Below are 19,807 nucleotides of genomic sequence, written 5' to 3'. Positions count from 1 at the left end.
AGCTCAGGAAGATTTAGGGATCCTCTATTTCCTCTTCTTGATCAGGAGGTCATGGTCCTAGATGACCTCCAGGTCTGAGCCCAAAGTCTCACCAATCCTTTGAGGTAGAGATGAGGGAAGGTATAGGGTGCCCAGTTTTATATATATATATATATATATATATATATATATATATATATATATATATATTTTTTTTTTTTATATATATATATTTATATTTATATATATTTATATATTTTTTTATTTTTTATTTTTTTGCGGTACGTGGGCCTCTCACTGTTGTGGCCTCTCCCCTTGCGGAGCACAGGCTCCAGACGCGCAGGCCCAGGGGCCATGGCTCACGGGCCCAGCCGCTCAACGGCATGTGGGATCTTCCTGGACCGGGGCATGAACCCGTGTCCCCTGCATCGGCAGGCGGACTCTCAACCACTGCGCCACCAGGGAAGCCCCCCAGTTATACTTGAATTTCAGATAAATAACAAATTTTTTTTTTTAGTAAAAATACATCCCATGCAATAAGTGGGACATATTTACATTAAAAAATATTGCCCGGACACAGTTATACTAAAAAATTATTCATTGTTTATCTGAAATTCAAATGTAACTAGGAATCCTATATTTTATCTGGCAACCCTACAGAGAAGGGATTGGCATTTAAAATTAATGGCTTCCCTAAGATGAAACCCTAGGATTGGGGAAAACAGAGGCCACAGTGAGCTGTGACTTTTTGAGGAGAGGAATGAAATCGGTTTCCTTCACGCCAATTAAGCAATCACAAATGACTCCATCAGAAATCCAAACTCGTGACTAACATGGGACTCAAGACCAGGAAAAAAAATTAAAAAGATTAAGAGCCAGAGAAGCAATCTTCACACACAGGGCCAGCCAGCAGACGGAGTGGATCCCATCCAGGCAGGTAAGAGCATTGCCATCTCACCCATTCTTTCAGAACAGAACACGGTTGGGAGATTCTGGTGTGATCCTCCAGCCTCCATGACTCCCGGCTGTCGGCAGAATTCCTCCTCAACATTTATAATTCTCCGACTTCTGAAGGTTCACAGAGTCTCCTCCTAGGTCCTCCCTCTAGGCTGCCAGGAAGCAAAGCAGAGAAGCAGGAGAAGCAGTTGTTCAGGCTGCAGCTGGCTCATGAACAGCTGTGTCTGCTCCCTTGAAGAACCAATTTTCTTGGCTCAGGTGGGATGAGGTGCATTTGACGAGCCCACACTGTTTGCCAAGGCCCAAAGCTGGAGGTATAGATTTACAAAAACAACTTAATGCAAAATTAATTAAGTTTTGTGTCTATCATTTTGAGCACAGAGTTCACCCCTACATTATTCACCTGAGATGATCAGTGAGTTCAAGTGTGATTTCTTCTTTACAACTGGGAAGGGAAAATTACACATGAAATGCCCCAAGGAATGGGTTCGTGGGGTAAACTCTCTGCTCCTCGCTCCCACTTCTCTTCAGCTGTTTTAAACAGGCTCATTAATACAACTCTATGGGGACCAGACCTTTGGGATTCATGAGAACAATAAGAGGGAAGAAAAAAGCACACTAGCAAGGAGAGAAGAGAAACCATTGTTGATTTTTAGCAAGCACGCTCTAATCATGACCACTGAAGTTCATGAGCTTTTTTTCTATTTGTTTGTATCATAGTTTAAAATTTTGTATTTTGGGGCAGTTTCATTTTTTGGAAAATGGGCTTGGAGGATGCTGTGCTAGGCCACACACACATTATGTCATCATAGCCTTCTATTTGTCCAATGATCAATATAAAATAATACCTTTGGAGAGAAATAACTCCTCTTATTAACCACAGTCTTGGACCAGGGAAAGTAAGGAATAAAAATGCTTCTTGTTTGTTTCCCTACAAGTTTATGGTATAGAGTCAAATTAAAGGTTACTTTTTTCCCCCCCCAAATTATAACTCAGTTTGAAAGTATTTTCCTTTTGTTTGTGGTTCTTTCTTTGAACCTGAGCGATTTCCACTTGATATTAGTGAAAGAAGGAGGTGCAAATCCTCTCACAGGGAGAAACCAGAGGGTTCGGCTGTCATTCCTGGTCACCTAGCAAGAATGTCTTTGTGGGTGTTTATGAGATGTAAGAACATGCTGGATGCGTGAAATGACACTTGTGTGCCCCTGCTGTTAGGTACCCGAGGTCTGACCCCACAAGATGCCAAGAAAAGAGGCTCACTACATCTATGGTTCCCCCAAGAAGGGGCACGGCCATTCCTACATCACAGCTGAAGAGTAAGTTCAAAACCAGACGCAGCGGGGTTTCCAGTTTGTCTTTTGCTTACACAGCCTGCTGGCTTCCCCCAGCACATGCCTGTCTGTAAAACTCTCTAGTGTCTATTCCTCCAGAAAGTAAAGACCCTGGCAATGAGGTGAGGAGACCCTGTGATCCTACAAGGGACCTCAAGCTTCTCTGAGGCCAAGGAGGCAAGGAGGTAGGAAAGGTAAAAAGCTGGATCTTGCCATTTTTGTCTGCATTCTTGGCTATGAGGCATTCATTGTAGGTTCTCAGGCTGAAAAACATCTGTCTGGGAGCAAGATGCCTCTTTCCTCAAGCCTTGCCTGTCTACTCCACTCAGGCTTCCGGATGTGGTTTGCAGACAGAACAAAGGCAAGTTGCCAAAGGGCAAGTGAGGATGAAGGGTAGATGTGTGTGACTCCACCTGCTGACTGACTCCAAGGTGATTCAGGGTCATAACCTTTGCATCAATACTTTATCCTAAAGAAAGGTGTTTCGTATTATGAATTAACTTAAACTAAGTATTTACATGATTAGACATTTCTAAGTGCTAAGCATTGTATACCAGCCCAAGATGCTATTCTTGCCTTTGAAAAAATCTTACAACCTAGTGGGAGAGTTAGGCATGGGAGTAATTTCGGCAAGTGTATGTGCTGTGATGGGAACACAGGCTGTAGGACACAGTCTGCATGGATGAGAGTGGGCAAGGTCGGGGGATAGTGGCAGGGCCCCCCCCAACCCCGAGTGGAGACTCCAACAGGACAAACGAGGAACCTGGTTTTTATGTGGACCATCTCTTAAGTGGTCTGCTCAGAACTTTCTGCAAACCTGCTCTCTCGGGAAAGAACTGTTGAATAGCTTTACCAGAATGACCTAGCAGGGGCAAGAGACATGAAAAACCCATCAAAGGCACCGAGGAGGAGTTCAGCCTGGAGCATTTCCTCAGAAGACCCTAGTGGGATTCTCTAACATCCCTGCATGGTCAACTGGGAGTGGAGGTGGGGAGATCTTCTGAAAAAATGTCCCAAGAGCAAAAATATACTCTTGCACATGGTATTAGGTAGGATATCTTTCAGCTCTTGTATGATGACTCAACAGACTCTGTGAAACCACCGTCAAGAGAGGTTCTCAGTTGAGGGGGCATAAGCCGCCTATAGAGCTTGTGAAAATGCAGCTTCCTAGGCACTGCTACCCAAGAGGCTGACTCAGTAGGTCTGGGGGTGGGGGGCCCAGGATCTGCACTTTATTTTATTTTATTTTTTGCGGTACGCGGGCCTCTCACCACTGTGGCCCCTCCCGCCGCGGAGCACAGGCTCCAGACGCGCAGGCCCAGCGGCCGCCGCCCGCGGGCCCAGCCGCTCCGCGGCACGCGGGATCTTGCCGGACCGGGGCACAAACCCACGCCCCTTGCATCGGCAGGCAGACTCCCAACCACTGCGCCACCAGGGAAGCCCCAGGATCTGCACTTTAACATGCATCTCAGGCAACTCCACTGCAGAAGGTATCTGGGTGACATCTCAGGAGCCCTGCCTGGCTAGGCAGTGGGTTCTTGTGTTGTGTCTGGCACATCCCAGTGTTCTCGGCTCTCACTAGGCATGTGTGAGTGCAATGTAACTGTGCACGAAGAGCTGGAACAGAAGGCTTCCCTGGTGGCGCAGTGGTTAAGAGTCCGCCTGCCGGTGCAGGGGACATAGGTTCGAGCCCTGGTCTGGGAAGATCCCACATGATGTGGAGCAACTAAGCCCATGCGCCACAACTACTGAGCCTGTGCTCTAGAGTCCACGAGCCACAACTACTGAAGCTTGCGTGCCTAGAGCCCGTGCTCCGCAACAAAAGAGGCCACCACAGTGAGAAGCCCGCGCACCAAAATGAAGACCTGACGCAGCCAAAAATAAATAAATTGAAAAAAAAAATAAAAGAGCTGGAACAGAGCTCTATGTGTGTCAAGATATTCAAGGGGGTGACCACAGACCTAGGGGGTGGAATTAGAGCACAGGCATGCTGGGAGTTGAATCAGCTGCCTCCAGTCACGAGAGCCCACTGAATGTCCCCGTGACAGCTTCATTTCAGGAAAGGGCAATGCAGCAGGAAGGGCACTGGCTGGGTACCTCGGGCCAGTTGCTGGGAATGCTGGTTCTGCCGCTCTCTGGTGGTACAACCTTGGGCATTTTACCAGCCTAAAATCTTGAGGATGTCAGATGTGAAATGAACATCCTACCCACCCCAGTGGATTGTTGCGGGCCTATAGTGGGGTGCTTGCCCCAGTGCTTGGCAGGGTAGTTGTGAGAATTCGATAATCTAATGCATGTAGAATGGTTATCATGGTGCCCAGCTTACAGCAGACATTAAGTCAATGTTCCTTTCCACTTCTTTTTTGTGGACTAAGAGTTGGGGAGAATGTTTTAAACTAGCGCTAATGAAAAGAAAAGATAAATATGTTGTCTCATTAAATATGTTGTCCACATAAGGGTCAGTTGCTACTGTACCTGTTGCACCTGGAACTTGGGTGCTGGGGCCCAGGCCAGTTAGCACTGCTGCTGTGGGCACACACCTGAGAGGTTTCCAGAGATGGTCCGGTCCCTGGGTACGAGTGCTGGAGGCCTGGTGGGTGCTTGGTGCGGTGTGGAGTGGGACACTCCTTGGGGACTGCTCTGACTGCAAAGCCCCTGTGAAGAGAACACATTGATGTACATTTCATTATAATCTGGAACAAGGTTTCTGTACCAAGATGTATTTCTCTATCTCTCGGGCTAGGGCTGCAGGGATTGGCATCCTGACAGTGATCCTGGGAATTTTACTGCTCATCACCTGCTGGTACTGTAGAAGACGAAGTGGATACAGAAGCTTGAAGGTGGTAAAGTTCCCACTGCTGTGTCCTTCCAGATCAAGGACCTCCTTTCTCCTTCTTTCTCTGAATTTCTGGGGAGTGGGGGGACATTCTCATGATCACCTCTAGCTCTGATTCCTGGTTCCAATGAGTCTTCCTCTACATTGTACTTCTTGTAACTCTTCCTTTGCCTCTGCCCACGTGTGAACACCAATCAGGAACTTGGTCCATATTTTTGGTTCCACTCACAGGAAACTCGAGTGCCTATCTGTGTGTGTAGCTAAACACTAATGGTTTGTGGGGCACAGGAGAAGGGTTCGTGGTTCTCTTGCACAGTGAACAGCAGCATTTGAGACACTCCAGATGTTACCAATCCTTCTGGGGATTCCCACTGGCTCTGTTACTCCACTTAGAGGCCCGCTCCTCTCACCTTGCCTCTTCACCCCTTTCCTCCCAGGTTGCCTGGGAATTCCAAGTTCTTCTAACTCTGTTAGCAAGCAACCCATCATACCCAGGACCTGTCCAGCCATCAGTGCAGTGAGGAAACCATCCACCCCTCAGCAGCACAAAAGACCACCTGGTTTTTAATAGATTCCTTCCTCCACTGATGGCCAATGTGGTTTTAATAGGATTTTTGCTCCTTTACCCATACGAGCAGGAAGTTAACAAATGACACGGTCCAGCCTTGGGGTAGCAGGATCTTCCACACATGAGAAACATCAACAGAGTCTCTAAACTGCAAAGACGACAGGTTTCAGAAACCTTGCTTCAAAGGCAGGTAGCACTTTGGAACTTAAGCATTCTCCACTGTGAGAAATGGGATGGAAGGAGAGTTGCAACTTGCTCTCTCTCTTTCTTTCTCTCTCTCTCCCTCTCTGCCTTGTTATTGCAGATCTGAAAGCTTCTGAGGTTGATAAGTAATGGAAAAAAATTTATATTTACAAAAGATGTTGGAAAGTTCCAGTCCTCATTCAGCAAGCACTTCATGCAGAGAAAGAGGTTCTGTGATGGAGGGGAGGACCGGCCTGGGTGGAGGGTTGGAGCCTGCGGCAGTCTGAGGAGAAGAAAGGAAAGGGGAGAGCTGTAGCTTCAAGTTCTTCTCCTCCTTGCCAGGAAGCCTGGGCAGTCCCATGTGTCCCTTTCCCTAATGCCCATCTTGCCATAGCGTCCCAGATACCAACCATGGAAGACAGGGTGACCTTGGGGGGATACAGCCACCAAGCAGCAGCCCTCCAGTGTGGTGACAGTTATGGGAAGGAGAAGTTTCTGAGCCTGAATAAGACTCCAGACCAAGTTCTGTAGCAAAACCTTGGGTTAGGAGGTTAGGGATAAAACTCTTTGCTCTCTGCCACACACTCCATGTGTACCTCTAGCACTGTGTTATGACATTGCCTTGTAATTTGTTATTTACTTTTTGCTTCTTCACCCCTTCTCTTTCTCTCGGTTATGAGCTGGGACAGAGAATATTTCTTATTCATCTTTGTAACTCCAGTGCCTAGCACGGTGCCTGGCACACAGCACTCACCCAATCGTATGGCATAAGGAGTTGGTCTCATTGTCTGCCATTGACTTGCTTGGTGGTGTTAGATTTTCATTTCTCTGAGCCTCATTTACTCTATTATACACCTAGACACAGATGATATAACATGATGTGTATCAGTTTTTATTTAATATGTTTTCTTCTATAATTTAAAAAATTTCATTCTATGTTTGCATATTTAAAAAGTTTTTTAAAATAAATTTATTATTTATTTTATTTATTTACTTTTGGCTGCGTTGGGTCTTCGTTGCTTGCGCGTGAGCTTTCTCCAGTTGCGGCGAGCGGGGGCTACTCTTGTTGCGGTGAGCGGGCTTCTCATTGTGGTGGCCTCTCTTGTTGCGGAACACAGGCTCTAGGAGCGCAGGCTTCAGTAGTTGTGTCTCGCGAGCTCAGTAATTGTGGCTGGCAGGCTCTAGAGAGCAGGCTCAGTAGCTGTGGCGCACAGGCTTAGCTGCTCCGTGGCATGTGGGATCTTCCCGGACCAGGGCTCGAACCTGTGTCCCCTGTATTGGCAGGCAGACTCTTAACCACTGTGGCACCAGGGAAGCCCTATGTCTGCATAGTAAAAGAAAAATGATTTAGTCTTTCAAGGAGTAAAACCTCTACAAACTCAGTATGTTGGTACCCATTTCCTAACTGTCCATGATTGCTAGCTTGATGCTACCCGGACAAAAAGGCAATGTGTTTTGTTTTTCTTTTTCCTTTCTGCTTCAACACTCTCATCTTAAATGTGTTCACTTGAAGAGTAACAGTCTTAGTGTCGTGAGCTCAGACACTGAGCATTTTGCCTGGTGTAGTTCAAGTTCAACCTGCCACCTTCCATTCCTCCAGGCCTAGACCAGTGATTTGCAGAGTTTTTGGAATTTTTATGAGATAGAACTGTGTTTAAATTCCCTTGTTCCCTAATGTTTAAAAATGCTGTCATTTATTTTTTAAATTAATATTAAAATATTGTTTTGAGACTTTCATATCTCCTGAAAAGCCATGTCGGGGACCAGCAGTCTAAGAAGTTTAGGCAAAATTATGTAAAATAGTGCATTAAGTACTGCATTTAATTACATACTCATCTCCCTGTCTCTCCTTGGTGATTCTATTTTCATTATAAAGCAGAAGAACATAAGTGATGAAAAACGCAAGTTTTGGGTACCTGAATCACTCCACATGTAGCAACCTTCATTAGGCTTTGAAATATGTTTATTCTCCCACTTACACTGACCACAGAATAGTAGAAAGGTTGGTTGGAATTAAGGTCTCCTAAAATTTCCCCTTTGGCTAACAATTCCCCTTAGATCTGAAAAACACCTTCTGAAAAGAAAGACTGCTTTTTGCAGCAATGTGTCTCAGAGGAAAACGATTTGTAAGGGAGTGGAAGTTGGCTTTCATATTTATCAGTTTTACTCTTTCACTTGGGAAGTTTAGGACATAATACTTTTAATTCTTGGGGAAGAATTTAAAGGCTCTGCTGATAGCTCAGTTTACACTCATGTCTTGCGGTGCCATGTCTCTCAATGTATGGTCAGGGGCCTTTGCACTTGAATCACCTAGGGTTCTTGCTAAAACGCAGATTCTGGGATCATCTCTGGTGGTGGGACCCGGGAACCTATGTTTTAACACACACACTGAAGTTTGATCAAATACGGAGAATTGGCAGTGAACTGGGGAAGTGGCCCACGCTCCTATCCTATGGCAGGTGAGGATTAAAAAAAAAAAAGAAGAAGAATAAAAGCAATAATTGAGGCAAAGGGAGAGAATGCATTAAACACCTTACCTGAGATATATTGCTGGGAGTGGTGGAGGGGAGCAGAACCTCCCTGGGCCCTCATGTCAAACTTGGGGTTCTTGTGCTTATATCTTTCCAAGGGGTAGTGTCAATAATGATTTCAGACTAGAGTTTAGGAAAATTACTTCTTTACAGTCTGCACACTGTGTAGGTATCACCTCCAACCATGTGTGGCCTCATCCAATTGATGTTCCAAACACTTCTCCTCCCTGGGAGACCTGCCTTGATGCCCTTCTCTTCCAACCCAGTAACCCCAATAATCAGCCATGGTCTGAAGACAAGCCTGCAGAGGCACTGAACACCTGCACAGCCTCCCTGTTCCAGCCCCCCTCAGCCAGGACCACAGAGAGCTGCTCATGCCCTACTGGTGGACTGGGTTCAGATATGTTTGGGTCTGTATCTTCAAAAGGTGAATTAGGTGCGAGCATTTAAAAGTAACAGTTTACATAAAAATCTTAATTTCTAGTTTCTTTTTTTTTTAAAAATCAAAAGATCTGGCAAAACTGGCAGCTATGCAGTGGTCTGTCCCTTTAGATGGGATATACACTCCCTCCTTTCCTATGGTCCCCACTTGACCTCCTCCTCCCTCTAAGTGTCTGAGCATAGCTGAGTCACCCCAGGCACAGGCGATAAGAAATTGCATTGTCTGGAGAGCAGTGGTTCTCTGTGTGGCCCTGGACCAGCAGGATCCACATCACCCAGGGAACTTGTCAGAAATACAAATTCATGGGCCTTCACCCTAGACATACTATGTAAGAAATTCTGGGTGTGAGCCCAGGAATCTGTATTTAACAAACCCTCCAGGTGACGCTGATGCATTCTAAAGTTTGAGAACCACTGCTGTGGAGAATTTAACAGTAAAAGCAACTAAAAGTTAGTCTGCTTTTTATAATCACAATGTGCTAGCAATTTTAAACAATGTCAGTAATGAAATACTCCCCCTCACTAGGATGGACCGCTCCTGCAGTCCCCATTTTGGTATGTGTCTCTGCCTTGCATAAATGGTTGTCATTCTATTCTAGGGAGGGAAGGCATTACCCCCTGAACCTATGCAAACCACCGAACTAAGCTTTTAACCACCCCTCCCCCAATAACTCAAGGTGCACAACAGCCTTTGACTGACTTGCCATCATTGTTGTGATGTGACTTGGAAGCTCAGTGCTACAGCTACAGCATTTCTATCACAACATAGGCATTCGTACTGTTTCAGATATTTTGCTGTCATTATGGGGAAGGCAGAAATAGACAGTGTCCCTGCTATCAAGTTGCTCATATGCTTGTCCTTACTGTGATACCAGCTCCTGCTTCACTAGCTCTGATCTCTTCCACTTGTAACCATTCTCTGAGAGCCATTTTTTAGATTCACTCTTTTTTTCCTTCCCTTCAAAAATATTCATTGACTAACTAGTGGGTGTCAGGCACTGTACTAGGTGCTTCACCTTTAGTTAATTCCCACAACAATTTTGAGATGTAGGCGATATTATCTTCATATTACAGATGAAAACACTGGAATTCAGAGAGATAAAGTGACTAGCCTGAGGATACACAGCGAGTAAGTGGCAGAACCAAGATTAAAACCCTTTCTTAAAACTTTGGCTTCTTCCTCTTTTCTTTAATGGACTCAATTATTTTTTCCTCACCCACTTACCTTCATGAATTCACATTTCAGGACAAAAGCATTCATGCTGGTACTCAAAGTACCTTAACAGGAAGATGTTCATGTGAGGGGCTTGGTCACCAGGACGCCAAACTGCCTTTTCAAGAGAACAATTGTGAACCTGTGGTAGGTTGAGATCCTGCATCTTGATGTTTTTGTGTATGGCTGGTTTCAACTTAAATGAATAAAATGATTCCCATTTAGAAAGCAAGGGCAATGTGAATGTGCTTAATGCTACGGACTTTAAAAAGTGGTTAAAATGGTAAATTTTTGTTATGTATATTTTACCATAATAAAAAATAAATAGTAAGATTAAAAACAAGGGAATCATAGAGATTTTCTTAAATTGTGTCCTCTCATACCCAGATTTTCCAGGGTCAATAATGAGACCCCACATGTAAGATCTACAGGAAGAATTTGGTTCTGGTTACAATATCCTTTTGTCTTATGTTTTTAGTATAATTGCCTTTGTCCTGAACATAGATATTATCTAACGGAGAAAAAAAAGTACCCACTATTAACTGTATAGAGTTGCACTGTCCAATAGGGTAACCACTAGTCACATGTGGCTATTGAACACTTGAAACAGAGTTGTTTGAATTAAGATGTGCTGGAATACATACCAGATTTCAAAAACTTAGTATGAGGAAAAGAGTATAATTCATTAATGATTTTTTATTGACTACATGTCAAAGTGATATTTTGGTAGGTGGGGTTAAATAAAATATATTAGTGAGATCAATTTTACCTGTTTCTCTTAATTTTTTAAATTGTAGCTACTAGAAATTTTAAAATCACATATGTGGTGCACTCTATTTCTATTGGACAGTGCTGGTATAGATGTAGTACGTCATAGTTTTTGAGAGCACTGACTCCAGAGCCAAGTTACTCCATGACTTACCAGTTGTGTGATCTTCGGCAAGTGACTTAACCTCCTTGTGCCTCAGTTTCCCGACCTGTAACATGAAAACCTTGAAAATACTCCCAGGGTTGTTGTGAGCATTAAATGAAGGCTGACACATTTGTGCTCTGTTGATAGTAGCAGTGGCCTTTAGACACGACTATAGGGATTTATGCTTGTGGTAAAGATGCAGTGTGATCAGTGTCTGTTTAACAGGATTCAAGAATTCATTAGTTAGGTTTGGGGCTTCTACTGACAAGGATAATCCAGGTATAAATAAGTTTCTGAAATTTTTGGGAAGCCACTTAGCCCTTTTTCTTCTCTGCCATTGTTTCCCCCAACAATGCTTCAACATATATACTTGTGTAACCTAATAACGATTACCTCATTGGGTGGAAATTAGCTGTGGACAGTTAAACAAGTTTCAATCCAGAGCAAAAGTATAAACATCATGCTAACTATTTTGACTTAATCCCTCTTCCAGAACCATATGTACTGCTGCCAAGCCCATGCTCTCCTTTCTCACCCTTACAGGTTCCCAATGCTCCATCTGCCTATGAGAAACTCTCCACAGAACAGTCACCACCACCTTACTCTCCGTGAGAGCCAGGAGGCCCCTGAGAGATGCTGAAATGATTTCCCTCACACTTTTTGTTGAATTTGATGTGGACATGTAATGTTCTGCTTCAGAATGCTGTAGAAACAGTGTACATCATCTCTACTATTAAGTTGGCTGTTAAATTCCTTATAGGGCAACTAGCAATACTGATTGAGGAAATGATGAGAAATATTAAAATGGGAAAAGCTTCGTCAATAAACATGGTAATGGATGATACTCTCTGTGCCAGTAATAATAAATCTACAGTATTATTTTCTGAGGGAGATCTTTCAAGTGTGTGTTCTGGGATCACCTGATTTCTTTTTAAGTTGAAATATGGCTAGTAACTAACAAACTGCTATTCTGATTTTTGAAGACGCAGCCTCTTGACCTACATGAACTCTAACAGGACTGTTGCAGGTGAGTCTGTGCTGCAGAGCACTCACAAAGGATACCTTTACAGGTTTAAGACCAAGAGCTAAATGACCTACCAAATTATAGTCAGATTCACCTGATCAGGAAAGTGTCAGTAATGTCTCTTTGTCTTCTAAAATTCCATGATGCTACAATAATATACTGCAGAGATCCTGTATCTTCAGCAATACATATCGTGCAGTTCTAATCACATTTCACTTCAAGGATCAATGCTATGATAATTAATGACAAGAACTTTCTGTTAAGCCAGAAGGTGGTGTAAGGACTTGGAAACAAGTAAAAGCTACTGTAGTTTGGTTGATGTCTTGTCTTAAATATTCCAAAGGCAATTTAGCTCCTTTGAGCTCCCAAATCCCTCTCAAAAGCACATGCAGAAGAAATCATAAGGGACCAGAAATTCTGGAATGGTGTCATTATTTGTATAAAAATATTGCAATTTATCTGTGTGACATCTACATAACATCTGTCTGTTTTTCTTTTCACTGAAAAATTTTTTTGGCTTAACTTATATCGCCATCCTAAATGGAAAATCAGTATCATTTTTCGTAAGTAGAGGATGATTATAAAAAATTAAGATAATGAAAGCAAATTACTTTTATTGAAACCTAGGAAGATACTGATGGTCACAGAATGCTGTCAACTTGAAACGTGCCCTCGTTATTAAAGAGGGAGATTAGCAAGAATCAGAGAAAATCTTTTGACCTAATTAGAAGGCTTGCAAGAGAAAGAAATGACTTGCTCACTCTGTGACTCACTGTTGTTTAATGCCAAGTCAGTAAACCACCTAAAATCACCTTGTGTCATTGGAAACGCCAGTGTGGCATAACTGCATCATTTTCACCAAAAGACAAGATTGCACAGAGGAGAAAAAACACTGAATAAAGAGACATTACACACACTGAAAAAAAATGTCATTCCACAAAATACTAAAAGACCCTCCCCCACTGCCCTTCCTGATTCTGTCCAGTCTTAACACTTAAAATAAGCCCTCTCCCTCCCGTTTTCAAACAAATAAATTCTGAAAAAGAAAAGTTCATTAGGATTTGGCCAGCATCTGTCCTCATGACAGGGCCCTGTCTGAGCCTCAATCCTCCCCTTCTTATAGAAGAACCTGTGCCCCCCCAAGACCAACCACAGCTGCTTATTTATTTACTATTGTGTGTCACTAAATCACCCCTTCACCCTGCTATAACCAATCCTCCTGTAATAAAAGTGTTAGTGGGAATGTAAAAAAAATTTTTTTGACAAAAGAATAAAGTTGGATCCCTATCTCACACCATTACAAAAATTAGCTCAAAAAAAAAATCATAGAGCTAAGTATAGGAGTTAAGACTACTCCTTAGTTAAGATTTCTCCTTGTTTCTCTTAGGAGAAAACAAAAGAGTAAATCTTTGCAACGTTAGATTTGGTAATGGTTTCTTAGTTATGATGCAAAACCACAAGTAATGTTGGTAAATTGGAATTCATCAAAATTAAAAGCGCTGTGCTTCAAATGAAGGACAAATCAAGAAGGAGAAGACACACAGCACTGGGAGAAAATATCTGCAAGTGATATAGCTGATAAGGGAATTGTATGTGGTATATATAAGTAACTCTTACAACTCAACAATAAAAAGAAAACCCAATTACAAAGTGAGCACATTTACCTCATTACTTATTTCTCTATATATTGAAAATCGTGAGTTCACACTGATAACTCCAATCTTAAATCAACTACAAAGGGTTCATTCTAACTTTTTTCATTCTGATCTCTTTTCATATTTTTAAATCAATTTCTCCCCATAGTGAGAAAGTGGCTTCTGTTAATCTCAGATTACCAATTTACTGCATGAATCACCTTTGTATGTAAGCATTTCACCATCTATGTTTCATGCCGTCCCACCCCCCTCAACAGATGCCCTCCAGTCCTTATTCAGACCTCGAAGTCTTGCTGTGGACCACCACCAGCTCCCTAACCGGAACACACCTTTCCCTGCTCAGGCGCCAATACCCCGTGCCCAAGCTTCTAACTATGGCTGCCTCCCCCTGACATAGACCTGCTATGGTACCCCCCGTTCAAACATCCAGATATTGGCCTCATGTGGCCAACAAATAAATAAATAAATAAAATTAGGAGAGAGAAAAGGTATTCTTAAAAAAAACCCAAAAAACAAAAAAAGTGTGATGCAAATTTGCATAAAATCAAAATCAATCAAGGAGAGAATTTACTGCATATAAATCGAGAAGAAATGTCCCAAAGTGCACAAAAATATTAGTCATATACATCAGAAACATGACCCCTAGAAGGGATGGCCTTGAGAAAGAGTTGGAAAGAAGCACTTCCTTTTATCAAAGCTGGATTGTCTCCCATGAGAAAAAAACTCAAGAAAGTTGTTCGGCAGCTTGGCTGAGTGCAAGTTCACTGAGCTAAGAAAATAATCAAAACAGACAAAAATTGGCTGAAGCAGTTTAAATTCCAGCTTTTCCCAAGTTGCCCCCACTGTTCCACATGCAGCCCTGGTCAGAGGTGGGAGAGTATCAGGAGACTCCCTGAATCATCAGGTCCCAAAGGAAGGGAGAGGTTTCAGCTGTGAGGGCTCAGGCATGAGCATCACCTGCAGGTCTGATTCAGGTTTACAGCAGCCAACTCCTAAACATCCATAGCAGGACATCTGTGTTTTCTCTCTTTAAAAATAATTTAAATAAATCTCTTTTCAGATTAACTGCTTTTACTTAATTGATGCTACATTTGCTCAAATTGAAGTCTGATAGAACTGTAATTCCTAAGATAGTGTTTTGCAAATCTAGATGGTTATAATAAAATTCTTACGGATATCAGACCATTAGACTCTAGAATTAGATCCATATATGTACTGTATTTAGGTTGAACTAAATGGTCCACTATTATTTAACCCACAATTGAATTTTTATATGATCAGGGAGAGACATTTAAATCAATAAAGACCATTTATATACGCTATGAACTGTCAGAAGAAATCTGTAAAAAAAAAAACTACTTATCTCAATAAATTTTGATTTAAAAAGTGATATAAAACAAGAACCCCACCGAATGTAAATTGATACAGCCACTGTGGACAACACTATGGATGTTCCTTAAAAAACCTAAATAGAATTACTATATGCCCCAGCAATCCCACTACTGGGCATACACCCAGAGAAAACCATAATTCAAAAAGACACATGCACCCCAATGTTCATTGCAGCACTATTTACAATAGTCAGGTCATGGAAGCCACCTAAATGCCCATTGACAGACGAATGGATAAAGATGTGGTACATATATACAATGGAATATTACTCAGCCATAAAAAAGAACGCAATTGGGTCATTTGTAGAGATGTGGATGGACCCAAAGACTGTCATACAGAGTGAAGTCGGTCAGAAAGAGAAAAACAAATATCATATATTAACGCATATACGTGGAACCTAGAAAAATGGTACAGATGAACTGGTTTGCAGGGCAGAAATAGAGACACAGATGTAGAGAACAAATGTATGGACACCAAGGGGGTAAAGCGGGGTGGGGGGAGGGGGGTGGGATGAATTGGGAGATTGGGATAGACATGTATACACTAATATGTATAAAATGGATGACTAGTAAGAAACTGCTGTACAAAAAAATAAAGTAAAATTAAAAAAAAACTGATACTTCTTCAGAAGTTTGTATTTTCATATGGTTTTCCACCGATATGCTCATAGTGGATGAACCAACAGAATGTTCCAACATTCCAGGTGCTAAAAGATTGCTATGAGAACCATCTTTCCCCTTTGCAGTTGCAAATAAATTCTTTTTTTAAAAAACAAAACAAAAAAACCCCAAAACAAGAACCCCACCAAAAACAAAACCCCAAACAAAATTGAAAAAAACATCACCCCCAAATGAACCTATTAGTATTTTCATTAGTTTAGCACTAAACTCATAGATTAATTTAGGGGAGATAACACTTTGTTCATGATATTTTGTTGCTTAAATGTTTCTAAATTTTATAGTCAAAAAGCTTTTCCTTTAAAAATCCCCTTTCTCTATACTTTCCAATCTAAATAGTGTCCATCTTTTTTCCCCCCTTAACCTCTCTGTTGCTACCATTACTGCCAGGTGACAGGTCTTCACACCACCTGCTCAACTCAACGAGTAATCAATTGGCCTCCCTGTCTCTAGTCAGGTGAATGATCGCAGCTACTATTTATTAACATTTACTATGTGGCAGGCATTATCTTATCTAATTCTCATAGCAATCCTGAATGGTAGTCCTAGGTGGTACTTTAATAATCTTCACCTTACATGTGAATGTCACTTTTGCTTCCAGTCCTCTTAACCCGTAATATTCTATTCAAACCCAGTTGCTCTGTTCCTTATATGTTCCTTGTGCTTCTCTTTTTTAAGAACTTGAGGTACAATTGACATATAACCACAATAAGTTAACATTCACCACACAGAGTTACAATTTTTTCTTCTTGTGATGAGAACTTTTAAGATCTACTCTCTTAGCAACTTTCAAATATACAATAGAGTATTGTTAACTTCCTTGTGATATTGTGAGACTGAGTCTCTGCAGGCTTGGTTCTAAACATACTTTGTCCCGTCACAAACGCCACCTTGTGTTTGAAACCTCTGGCACCTCCCTACTAAACTCTTAGTTCTTTATTCCTCTGACATTTACTTTTAGCTTGTTATATTCTTTTGATTTTTTGTTGAGGACCGGGAAGGGATCTTACTTATCTATGCTGTTCCTACAACATCTTTTGTACTATATGGTTCTCAATAAATGTGTAGAATGAATTTATACAACTCTCTGATTTTATGTTGATAATTATGCTTTTGAGTTCATGTTGATAACTGCATTAAGAATGATATTAAAGATTACATACAGAAGAACACACAGTTTTGGTTCTGCAGAACCAAAACACTGTAGATTTTTTTCACAGTTTGTCTCCAAGTTAAACTATAAGAACCTGAACCATGCCATGCCCTTCAGCTTTCTTGTTAATAAACAAGCAAGCATCAAGCACCATGGTGTGCATAGTAAGTGGTTTTTGAACAAATGAAGAAAAATACCTGGGGCAGATGACAGCATTATAGTGACAATGAGGCTCCAGGTTCAGGTGTTGGCAATACAACCTCTGGAAAGAACTTAAAGTGAGTTATGTATCATCTCTATGTTACAGTACAGTATAACTTTGAATAACTAAACTCCCCATCAAATTTCTTAGATCACTTTCAGATCCTGCCATCTTCTCAAGCTTTTAATATTAAGTATTTCTAAATTCATTCTAAGTCAATGATATAGTAGATCAAACAAACATTTCCATTTATCTTAGTGTATATTATAGCCATCGCTGCTTTGATCATAAAACTATTGATGTCAAATACTTATTAAATATATCAATAAAATTGGAATCTTGGAATGAAAGCAGGAATCTAAGCAGCCACTTAGTATTTTATATATATATATATATATATATATATATATATATATATAAAATCACAAAGGAAAGTTTTTTTGGTAGGAAAAATCATAGGGAATGAGAGAAAAGAGCTAACACATGAGAAGGAGGTATGTTATTTCAGCATGTTTTATCTTAGCATTTAAAATGATATTGAATACTGACATCCAAATGGCCTACTAATTCTATACTAAGGGTAGAAACACCCTTCCAGGACCATGAAGTCTTTCAGGTAGCATTGTGGTGACTTTTCTTCCTTTACATGAATGCTTTAATAGATGACCTTTAAGAATACTTAAAAACACTGAACACAAAGAACTGAGGAATTTGACTTTGTACTCTCTGGCCAAGATCCCAGAAATCCACATGACCTTCCAAACTGGAGGCAAAGGAAAAGGAATTTGACTTTTTGATTATATAATCCATTAATTTAGTCAAACTTCTAGTAAAAATGGGGCATTATTTTTTTTTAAAGTAAACTAGACCTTAAATAATATAAGAAGCTAACTAGATTCCTCACTCATTCAACAAATACATATTGAATATCTACTATGTGCCAGTTGCTAGGGTGACAATGATGAAGATGACTGACAAGGTCTCTCTCTTTTAAAAAATGACAGGCATTAAATAATTGCATACAGATCATTTTATTACAGTTGTGAAGGAGTACTATGCATTTCTCACACTATGACCTCAATCTCTGAGTGACTGCAATAGCATGATGCTGGCTGGGGTAAGGAGCGGGAGTTATGTAATATGTAATGAGAACCTGAAATGAAACATTAAGTTAAAGGGAACATCTGGGAAGATCTTGAGGTCTTGAACTTTCTAGGAACTAAAAGAAAGCTAGAGTACAGAAAGCAAAGGGGAGAGTCAATTGAAATGAAGCTGGAGAGGTAAGCAGGAACAGACTGAAGAGCCTTTTAGGCTCTAAAAGCCTAAACGGGGAGCAGGGACTTTAAGGTTCACCAGATCACACAGAGCTTTGAAAGTCATATTAGGATTCTGATTTAGGAGTCAGAAAAGAATTAGTGGTTAATAAGTGAGGGGCCTTCACTGGGAATAAAGTGTGTCATAAGTAATTCGGTAAATTCGTTTCTGGAAGTGGTGTAGAGAACTGTTTTCAGACAAAAGATGAATAGTTTTAGGTTGTTTTGTTTTAAAAAATTGAGTAGGTAAATACATTCATTTATTGTGCACCGTGTATGTACAATGCAATGTACTTCAAACATCACCCACTTCCCCCTGAAATCCAAGGTTTCTAAACTGACAAGGAAAGGGGGAAGGTGACTACAGAGTGAAGCATAGACATGATCAGCAAAGGTACTGTCTTAGAGTATAAATCTAGGCTTTTGAGAGCCTTTAGCAACTTTCCAGGAATACCCTCACTGCCCTCTTCAACTAATAAACTTCAATGTAGTTTCAAAAGAAGTCTTTAGGCCTACTCTTCAACCCTAGACTACAACTCCATGTGATCAGGTTTAATAGTATCATTATAAATGGGATGTGGATGAGTTTACAATCAGTATCCCAAAAAAGATAATGGATATAAACATCAAGTAAGTATAAAATCTACCTTTTATTTAAAATGAGGCAAATTCTGAAATACCATAAAGTTGAACCCCAAGAATAAGCTGGTCCATATAAACATTGCTTTACAATGGAATTTAAGTAACTGCTCTGTAATTGAAAAATACACACAAAAAGAGAGTACTTATAAATAATTGAAAGTGTTCACATTCATTTGTCATTCTAAACAAACAAAAAAAATTCACGTTTTTAAATATCATTTTGGAAAATCAGTCAACTATGAACCAACCCCTCAATGTAAAAATAAATGTATTGGGGGAAACTAGGTGAAGGGTACCCCAAGCCTCTCTGTACTATCATTGCAACTTCCTGTAAATCTAAAATTATTTAAAAATAAAAAGTTAAAAAAACATATTTGGGATGTATAAACACAGACCAAACACACTGGCCTTTAAGATTACTTATTTTGATCAATGTAGAATCTGGTGGTGGATTAAGAGAAAAAAGTTAAAACAATGAAATCTAGAGTGAAATTTTAAAGCAGAAGTAATGTAAAGTTATGCAGAAATGATTTTAAGCATTAGGTTCAAATACTGGCTATACCACCAACTAGCTGAGTGACCTAGGGCACATCATTTAAGCTCTCAAGAGTACTGTGAAAGTCAAATGAGATATGTGGAAGTAAAGTTTATAAATTCTAAAGCCTTGTACAAATGCTATTATTAATTCAAATTTCCTAGCCTAAATTCCTTTTTGTAAAGATCTGTCCTCATCTTCTATCATGTAGTCTTTCAATGGAACAAGAACGCACTTTAAAAATGGTATTCAAACAAGGAAA

General features: G+C 40.8%; 1 protein-coding gene across 1 annotated transcript; it reads left to right on the top strand.

The window, feature by feature from the left end:
- Window positions 1-783: 783 nt before the first annotated feature.
- On the top strand, window positions 784-11,853 carry MLANA (melan-A). Its single transcript, XM_004317893.4, has 5 exons — window positions 784-916; window positions 2,152-2,252; window positions 5,011-5,107; window positions 10,073-10,186; window positions 11,496-11,853. The coding sequence occupies exons 2-5, from the start codon at window positions 2,176-2,178 to the stop codon at window positions 11,562-11,564; spliced, it is 357 nt and encodes a 118-aa protein (XP_004317941.1). The 5' UTR covers window positions 784-916; window positions 2,152-2,175; the 3' UTR covers window positions 11,565-11,853.
- Window positions 11,854-19,807: the final 7,954 nt, after the last annotated feature.

Source organism: Tursiops truncatus, chromosome 6, assembly GCF_011762595.2.
Source record: "Tursiops truncatus isolate mTurTru1 chromosome 6, mTurTru1.mat.Y, whole genome shotgun sequence".
In the NCBI taxonomy this organism is placed as follows: Eukaryota; Metazoa; Chordata; class Mammalia; order Artiodactyla; family Delphinidae; genus Tursiops; species Tursiops truncatus.
This window is presented reverse-complemented; position numbering and strand designations above follow the sequence as displayed.

Excerpts from the sequence above, each read along its gene's own strand:
- MLANA (XM_004317893.4), top strand. The coding sequence starts at position 2,176 with ATGCCAAGAAAAGAGGCTCACTACATCTATGGTTCCCCCAAGAAGGGG. Across the intron at positions 2,253-5,010 it reads TCCTACATCACAGCTGAAGA|GGCTGCAGGGATTGGCATCC; the intron begins GTAAGTTCAAAA and ends CTCTCGGGCTAG. Across the intron at positions 5,108-10,072 it reads GTGGATACAGAAGCTTGAAG|GACAAAAGCATTCATGCTGG; the intron begins GTGGTAAAGTTC and ends TTCACATTTCAG.